We start from the raw sequence: 9300 nt of genomic DNA, 5'->3' as shown, positions 1-9300 counted from the left end.
AGAGGATGTAGGACTCGGGAGCTATAATAGGTTTGGTAACCAGGCTACTGCATGGGGCGTAGTGATTACGAAAATACAAAATTTTCGCCGCCGATTAAGAATTACTTTAAAGTCTCAGAGTTGATTATGACTTTATGCTTTGTGGCTAATGTATACTAATTACATTATTTTTGAGGAGGCTGCCTAAAAGACTAAAAAGGCCTGATTACACCTTATGGAAAAGGGCATGCAGGCCCCCATTTACATACATTGTAATGAACAGTGAATCCAATGCAGTTTATAGGGCTTGGGAACCAGATTTTCAAAGTCAAATATCATTCTAGTCAAAAATCTACATAACTGAGTTGAAAACGCACTATTCCAATGTACATTGACCCTCATGGAGCAAAATACCCAAATTTCTGATGGGAAATTATTACTGGAAAGACAAAGGCCCCTGGCTGATTTTTAGGGTACCACCTATAAAAATAAAATAAAAAAACTCCTCTTGGGGCTTGTTTCTGTAGTTGTTTTGAATACCCAAAGTATGAAATACTGATTGAAACGTGCTGCTGTGAAGCAGTATGTGTCAATATCATAAAGATTGCCTTATTCAGAAGTGGGCAACCCTTATTCTTACAATATTTCCAGTTTTGTTGATGAATTCTGAAATCACATTGGATGCCTTTAGGCCACACTATAATTTCTTGTAATGGTTCTCAGATTTTTTCAGGAGAAATATGAAGCGGCAGGGTGAAAAAAAGGCATCCTCTGATAGCCCTAAAAGCTTATGATAAGAGCCATGTTGCTCCATGAATACCTGGCTGGTTTGTAATTCAAACAGTGAATTTTGACCTTTTTGTCAAACCAATGCATAATGTGTGGAAAAGCTGTGGTTACCGTGGAAAAGCCGTAATAACAAGACAAAGTCAGCTTTCTTCCACTGTTTGGGCCAAAATATGAGCAATTTGGATTTTGGAGTCGATGCAGAGCCTGAACCCTTTTTTTTTTTTGTAAATCAGAAAAAATGAAGTGGTCGACTCCGAGAACCAATTATTTAAATTGGTATGGCCTTGACTTGAAACTTGGTAAACCCGCAGGTGTACAGATCAAATTATGGCCGATCCATCATGCATCCATCATATGTATTCATATCTTGAAGAAAAAAAATTACTAGTACATGTACCTTGCTAACTTCTGTCATCAGTTGGTTGGTATCTGTGCTTTCCATGCCTGAAGAGACACTTTCGGCGCTGTCACATGATTCTTCGTCTGTCCGTCCGGTCAACTTTTGCTGCAAGTAAACGTGAAGGTATTAACACATATTTGTAGAATTTGAAGCAAAAATAGGGATAAAGAGACGGGATAAAGACATGGGATTTTCGGGATGTATGTGGTAACTTGCATAAATCAATGATTGGGACAAAAAGTTGGGACTCACCTTCTTTGACAGAAGTGGGTTGGACACACTGGAAATGTCACCACCATCATCGCACACAGCTTTTCCATACAGGTTGCAGTGCTCATGGTAAGTAGATTTTGGTACAATGTCCTGGCAATGCCCACACCAGCGGTCTGATGTTTCACGATTCTTTTTTCGCTTGCTACGTGGCATTTTGCAGGCCGTGACTTCCAACAAAATTGCAAATGAATGAATGCCACTGTCACAGACACACACGGCTCCGTCTCCGTCCGACTTTGAGAGCTGTGGCGCCAGGGACAATGGCTAATCAAAATGCTAAACAGCAATTCTCGCATCTTGGCCAAGACGCTAAATTCCGAGAAGCTAAAAGAATTGGCTCGAAAGGAGCCGACAGTGACAACGCGAAGGTGCTAACTAGCCACTCCGCTACAACATGGGCTGTGAATATCAAAGGGTCGGCGAAATGAATAGCACTGACGGATTACAGACTACCCTTTATCGTGCCGATGACCAATCAGGCTTGTGGAAAAGTGTTACTGGGCGGTACCCAGGGGAGTCTGTGTGACGTGCCATGCCCGCCAAACTTCATTCTGTACAGTTCGCTTTCGCATCTGGCAGTACACTTTTCGCTCCGTCGCTTAAAAAACTTCTCTTAGAATCTACACCATCATGTCGCACCGTACTACCCCAACTGGCCGCCAACTTTCTGGGCTGCTGTCCCGCTCTGACAAGCGCAAGAAAACGCCAAAGGATTCAAGTGGAAGCTCGCCGGGTGAAGCTGGGCCGTCGAACAAGGACATCTGGAGGTAAGATTGCGTTTTATTTTTAAAACTCAGATGTCGACCCTCCCACCCCTGACCTCCCAGGAAAAAAATCATGCCGATCAGATATTAGATATAAGCGAAGTCGTTTGGGCGAAATTTGCACCTCAGATGGTTGCAAAAACATTTTACCAACTGTATACCGGACCACCCCTAGCCGCTGTCCAGTCTATCGTGGTTGGGGCGGGTTTTCTTCGGGTCCAGTGCTCTTCCCCGCTGGGGGAACCAAGCTGAGTCGGTCCTGCAGCTCCGAAGAAAACTGACCTGCAGGGGCGCTTCCTCGCCCGACTCAGCTTGGTTCCCCCGGCGGGGAAGAAGAGCACTGGCCCCGAAGAAAACCCACCCCAACCACGATAGATTAGACCCCCCTCCCCAGCACCCTACAACGAATTTTTTTCTAAGTCATATGTCGCTAGGAATTCGGACACATAACGTTAGGTTGGCTTCCCATGAATTTGGACGGTCTCTGGTCTAGATTTTTGATGGCTTGGGTGGCTCGGTGGGGGTCGGTGGTCTGACATTTTTCAACATTTCCTAAAGCCACATAATTTGTCATTCATTCATCACTGCCATATCACAGTACTTGATCCGGAGCAATTTGCTATAGCTAGTAATCCTAGAATCTATATCACGCAATTTCCTAGTAACCGTTTCTAGCGAATAATCAAGTGAAAACCAACATGATTTCACTAACATTTTAGAATTAATTGTTGGTCATAAATTAGTTCCCATTGCCTCTAAAGACAGACCAGATGTGCGCCGCTGTCAATCAAATGCATAGCAACAAGGCTATGCTTGTTGGAAACATGTGGATACAGTTGTACTTACATTGATCACATCTTACTATTTTTTGCGTGATTTATTTAATAAGTCAACCCAAAATTTGGGGATGCATAGTGGTGTTTTTGTCAGTATTCTAGAAATTTGTTTGGTTTGGTACCAATTATTCCCATTCCCAGCATGCATAGTACCCATTCCCAGCATGCATAGCACCCATTCCCAGCATGCATAGCACCTAGTACCTGGGGGGTAAATCTCCTAATTTGCATAGCACAGAAGGTTCAAGTACCAAGATCCTGTTGATGTTAATCTGTGTGTTTTGAGGTGTTGGGGGCATTTTAGGTTCAACAATCAACAGAATCTGACAACAAATAGAGAATTAAATTTTTGTGAAATTTAACATGGAACATATGGTTTGTAATGTTACAGTGGTAATGCTATACTGTCAAATATAGAAACAAGTGTAACCACGGCTGTAACGTTAAAAATCACATGTTCCATCAATCCGGGTTAAAAAGACCACAAAGCGCTATGCATTCTGGGAATGGGCGCTATGCATTCTGGGAATGGGACACTTGTGAATAGCCGTGAGGATGCTCACGTGTTTGCAAATTCTAGCCATTAGTCACTTGACTCACTTCATAATTTTCACCCAATTCACCTTTTTTCTGATGGCACTATGCTATTATTGAGTGACAGCATACAAGTACAGCTCAGTGGTGGCTTTATGATACCCCCTTACAAATGCTACAATAGCTCTCCAACTGAGATCTTAACCTATGCTCTTACAAACTGGGTATCTATATGAACTTGATATGGAGACAAATGGACACTTATTCATTATTGACTGAATAAACACACATGCATCTTTGCTCATTGAAATTTTAAGAAAGATGTGTTAATACTGAAACATTTGTCTTTTTACAGGGCTCTCTCTACACTCTCGGATGCAGTTAGTCAGTTCCAGGGTGGACTTGATAGTCTCAAAGGAGAGATGAAAAAGGGGCTGGATGACATCATGGCCAAGATAGAGGAGCAGCCACCACCCGCGCCAGCATCCACTGCTGCTACACCAACGAAGGTGCCCTCAAGACTGAGTGTAAGTACAGTTTTACCAATTATTTGGTTGTAATTATGATAACCTGAAGAAAAATTGATGAAGTGTTTTGGCCCGTGTGTCTGCCTGTGTGTGCGTTTCCCCCTTTGTACGATGATAAAGGAAGGACGAAGGCAAGGTCAAATGTGAAACCAGACCTACTATGGTCTTGATTTTTGTTAGCCGATAGCTTTTTGACTTAGAATGATTATATAAGTGGTGTGGGTTAAGCAACTTGTTCCGGACTTGCAGGGGACTTTTTTGGAAATCTTTCAAAGGGGTTGTCCAGAAAGGAACAGATTATTTTCAAGATTTTTGCATGTATGTGCATTCACCAGTTCCCATCCCCAGAATGCAATGCGAAAATGCGGGGGTAACCCTCATTTGCATAGGGCTGGAAGGCATCGGAATGATCCTGTTGACGTTAAACAGCTTGCTTTTCACTGTGTTTTGAGGTGTTGGGGCATTTTATGCTCAACATTAATTAAATTACGATGGGTTGAATCATTTCGATGCCTTCCAGTCCTATGCAAATGAGGGTTACCCCCGTATTTTTGCATTGCATTCTGTGGATGGGAAACTGGTGAATGAGGACTTAATTTCATTATTTATGATGACATTCTGCAGTATAATGTCACTGAATTCTTGTATTAGTTAAACAGATTTTGTCATGAAGTAAGAAAAATGTGTTTTTAACTTATTTTTGTGATTTTCCTCTGCACAGCGGAAGGTGAGGGAAATCCACAATGGGCTGGGAGACATGGAGTTCAAGGGAGCTGAAACGTGAGTGAATTTATTTCTTAGTATAATAGGCTGTAAGATTATGGATATATAGTATATATATATATATTATATATTTGTGTGTGCGTGTTTGTACAAGGCTCGAAATACCATGCACTTCAGTGCAGGTAAAATTGGGTCTGTGTAGGTATTTCTGATGTCTACCTGCACCTAATCTGCACTGGTCCATGTATGATACTATTACTAAATATATATATATACAATGTAGGTGTATGTGGATTTTTATTTGCTGTTACCACATATGAAGTTTCAAAGAAAAAAATGGTAATAGTTTGTGAACAGTTTTAGTGTGATCTATATATACTTCCTACAATCTGAGTGGTTCTGAGTGGAAATCAATCGAAGTGATCAGTTCTCTGTTGTAAATCTCAATGTAATATAGTATTACTGCATTTCAGGTTCAAGTCGGACCACAATAGGGCGGTGACGAAGCTCATCGAGAGGGCATTGAGGGATGACCCGGAGACAGGTGAACAGTGGCATGCGTCTCACATCACTAGTAAGTCCAATTATTACTGGAACCATTATGCACTTCATTTCCCAGAGATAAATTCCAGATGTTATCATGTACCTCCATAATCAGGTTGGTTCACTGTGCATTGAAGCTAGGTGTTACTGGTTTACTTTGCACTGAAGCTAGGTGTACTGGTGCAATGTGCACTGAAGCTAGGTGTGACTATGCACTGAAGCTAGGTGTTACTGGTTCACTGTGCACTGAAGCTAGGTGTGACTGGTTTACTATGCACTGAAGCTAGGTGTGACTGGTTCACTGTGCACTGAAGCTAGGTGTTACTGGTTCACTGTGCACTGAAGCTAGGTGTGACTGGTTCACTGTGCACTGAAGCTAGGTGTGACTAGTTTACTGTGCACTAAAGCTAGGTGTCACTGGTTTACTATGCACTGAAAAAAATACATAGTACATAGATTTTGTGACAACATAGTAAGATGCAGTTGCAAATGTAATGAATAGTTTGATACACGGTACATGTTATTCATCAGTGCTGAGCCAATGTTGCATACTTGGCACAGGACACCATGTTTTTGGTATTTGGTTACAGTAGGTTGTGATTGTCAGATACATATAGCTGAGAGAACAATGATAAAACAATTGTCAGTAATGAAACTGTGGACCATCACAAATCATGACTTGAATCCCCCCTCATCACGGTTCCCCGTACACCAGTCATGATTACCCTGGCGAAGAGATGACATTGTCTTCGGAACTTTTGCTCACTTAGAATAAGTGGTTGTGTATAAGAACCTCGAGATTGCCATGTGTTTTATGTACAGTCCTCTTTTTGTTCCTAATCTTCTCACTTCTGTCTGTAAGGTAGATATGGATATTCACACTTTGTACATCTGATATTTTTCAGAGTCGTGTAAGAACTATCATGACACAATTCGCAGAAGGGAGAAGAGTATTGCGTTGGGGAAGGATGAAGCACAGAAAAAGGAGAGGAAGAGGACTAACAGACGCACCAGGGTGAGTCTTGTACACCTGTAGTTTCTCTGTCCTTTGGCCATATACATATGGCATTTGATAGTGTGTGATAAGTATAGTCAAACCTTCTGATTGGTTTGCAAAGGGTGTCTGGGAGGCAATCCAGATCCGCCAACAACGCAGTACCTTAAACAAGGACAGGGGGCATCACTATCTAAAACCTGTATATGACTGTCTCTTGTCATGTGATTATCCCATCAAGTCATGTGACAAGAGAACTCCAACACGAGATCTGAATCAGGTTGCTGAAGAGACAGAGTACGCCTCGAAAGCTCCCCAGCGTAGCTGAACTTTCGTTGTATGTTTATGTATAGATATTTTGTCAAAAACAGTCAAACCTGTCTGTAGTGGTCACTCAAGCCAAGAGACTCCAAGCGAATCTGACCACTACATACAGGTAACCTAAGTCCTTTTAAAAATTGGGGCCGAGTCCCTACGAATTTGTCAAAAGGTCCTTTTTGTTGTCTACTCGCTACACTTCCTTCAGATTAAACAGAAAGTTAGGTATCTATTGTGGTCTGTTTGGAGCGCCCTCCTCAAGTTCTGGTGACACCATTGTCTTCTTTGTTCCAGTGGTTCACTGGAGACAACTAAAGATAAATTCTTGGAAAGGCTTCAAATCAATGTTTTCTGTATTTCAAAATTTTATTGTATCCAAGCTGAGTCTACATTTTGCTAAATGGAGCAGGAAAACCAAAAGATTGTGTACAATATGTACTAGTATAGTAGTTTTATTGTTGTTTTATTGTTGTTTTATTTATTGCACATACAAAATAAAAGCAAAATTTGCAAAACATAAGTATAACAGAAACAAATAAACATGCAGGGGTAGAGGAAAAGCCACAGGCTTGTATGACAACTCCCCCCATGTGAACTAACATTATATTCTTACATCAATGAAACAAAATAATGAATCAATTAAAGAAATAAGCAAAAACAGTCATATAAACAAAATGATCAGGTTTAACATAAGTAAACAAACAATGCATGAACCAAACAAAACCAATGTGTTTGGCTACAAACAAATGAAAATATAGCAAATTAGTAAATCAATCAGTAAGAACATGAAACAATGTAATAATATATAAGAACGTAGTATATGAAAAGATGATCTAGGAAAGTGCGGAGTCATTAATGAAATCAGCTTTGACGTGGGATTTGAAAATATTTAAAGATGGACATAGCTTTAATGTTTTGTTTAGGTTATTCCAGACGTATACAATGTACCTGTAAATGAATAAACATGATTCCGGTATTTTTTTTTACAGCTCTTTGACCGAAGAAAGCTGGCAGGGAAGGCTGTGCTGAGCCGGGCAGAACAGGAGTTCCTGGAGGGAGCCAAAGCCTGCCTGATGTCGGAGGAGGAAACCGACACAGAGGACTGCGACAGGTGGCTGGTAAAGCAGCCATCTTGGAGGAGCCGAAAGCTGGAGAAGATCCTGAACAAGTGCAAACAGGCGATGGAGAAGAAAGCGAAGTCCAGGAGAGCCACGCCGAGGATTCCCTCAGACCTGCCGAGCAGTGAGGCCACGCCGACCAAGGTCGGCAGGGCCTACGTGAGGAGCAGGAGTGAGGAGGAAGCAGCTGGGGGAAGCCAGGTGGAGACAGAAGAGATTGAGGATGGGGATGAGGCACGCAGTGAGAGGGACAACGAGAACACTGGGGGGGAAAGTGACATGGGGAGTGATAGTGAGGGTAGTGATGTGGAGAAGGAACAGACAGTCAGGGGAAAGAGAGTGAGAGACGAGGAGAATGTTCAGGAGGAAGTTAACATTGTTAGGAGAAAGAGAGGAAGAAGCTCAAGGATAATGATTCAGGATGAGGATGACACTGATGATGACTTGGAGTAAAGGGCTAAGAAAAAGAGGAAGTTCAGCCTTAAGGGTAGAAAAAAAGTTAGATAGTACTGTAGGATAGTTAAATATAATAAAATATATATAGCTAGGATGTAATTTAGCTTGGTTTAGTGCATTTCATTTTAGGTTAGGTAAGATAGAAGTTAGGGCTATTGTAGAGTAAAGAGGAGGGGGCATTATCTATTTAGGTTAGATTCTTTTTTGGGGTAAGGTATAGCATACTAGTATTGAGGGTATAGTTCATTTAGTCAGGAGATAAGGTTATATTGTACATTTAGGTTAGGTGTGATAAAGATTCTAGTTAAGGGTAAGGTAGGTTTAGTACATGTTAGAATAGCAATATGACTGAGTAAAGAAGAGCTTCATTATGCAGCAAAAGGAAGGAAGAATGTGTTTTTTTTTTATCACTCTGCTAAGATACAAAATAAATCGATGTATACAATGAAAACTGATTTAAGTTTACTTGCTTTTTATGGATATACAGGTTAACATTTATGTGGGATGCAGGTACTTTTATCATTTTTTTTCTGTTGGTTCGTATCTGCCATGGTACAGGAAAATTGCAGTTCATATCTGCTAATAGGCAATGATTTCAGGTTAAGGTGCAGGTTTCGGATTTGGCTAAAATCCGTGAAATCCGTATCTGCGTACACGGAGCAAATACGGGAGAGTACAGGTTTCGGACATGGTGAGGATCCGTGAAAATCCGTAGTTCGTATCTGCTTACACGCAGCAAATACGGGAGAATTCAGGTTTAGGATTTGGTTAGGATCCGTGAAAATCCGTAGTTCGTATCTGCTTACACGCAACAAATACGGGAAGATTCGGGTGTCGGATTTGTTAAGGATCCGTGAAAATCCGTAGTTCGTATCTGCTTACACGCAACAAATACGGGGAGATTCGTATGTCGGATTTGTTTAGGATCCGTGAAAATCCGTAGTTCGTATCTGCTTACACGCAACAAATACGGGAAGATTCGGGTGTCGGATTTGTTTAGGATCCGTGAAAATCCGTAGTTCGTATCTGCTTACACGCAACAAATA

The 9300-nt window shown here is 41.3% G+C and overlaps 2 protein-coding genes across 2 annotated transcripts in view; one reads left to right on the top strand and one right to left on the bottom strand.

Moving 5' to 3' along the window:
- The window catches only part of LOC109483004 (myelin transcription factor 1-like), a 6070-nt gene extending 4219 nt beyond the window's left edge, over positions 1-1851 (bottom strand). Inside the window, exons 1-2 of the mRNA XM_019785962.1 lie at positions 1421-1851; positions 1166-1273 (exon numbers count right to left, since the gene is read on the bottom strand). Coding sequence (XP_019641521.1) covers positions 1166-1273; positions 1421-1594 — 282 coding nt within the window. The 5' untranslated portion in view covers positions 1595-1851. The remainder of the gene's footprint in view (positions 1-1165; positions 1274-1420) is intronic.
- A 141-nt stretch (positions 1852-1992) lies between these two features.
- LOC109483005 (uncharacterized protein C14orf93-like) lies at positions 1993-9271 on the top strand. The gene is made up of 6 exons (XM_019785963.1): positions 1993-2208; positions 3931-4102; positions 4824-4882; positions 5299-5399; positions 6274-6383; positions 7670-9271. Exons 1-6 carry the CDS (start codon positions 2072-2074, stop codon positions 8249-8251), a joined length of 1161 nt encoding a protein of 386 aa, XP_019641522.1. The 5' UTR covers positions 1993-2071; the 3' UTR covers positions 8252-9271.
- Positions 9272-9300: the final 29 nt, after the last annotated feature.

This window comes from Branchiostoma belcheri, unplaced genomic scaffold (genome assembly GCF_001625305.1).
Source record: "Branchiostoma belcheri isolate BF01 breed outbred unplaced genomic scaffold, Haploidv18h27 scaffold616, whole genome shotgun sequence".
NCBI lineage: Eukaryota > Metazoa > Chordata > Leptocardii > Amphioxiformes > Branchiostomatidae > Branchiostoma > Branchiostoma belcheri.
The sequence above is the reverse complement of the archived record's forward strand: the minus strand, read 5'-3'. Positions and strand labels throughout refer to the sequence as shown.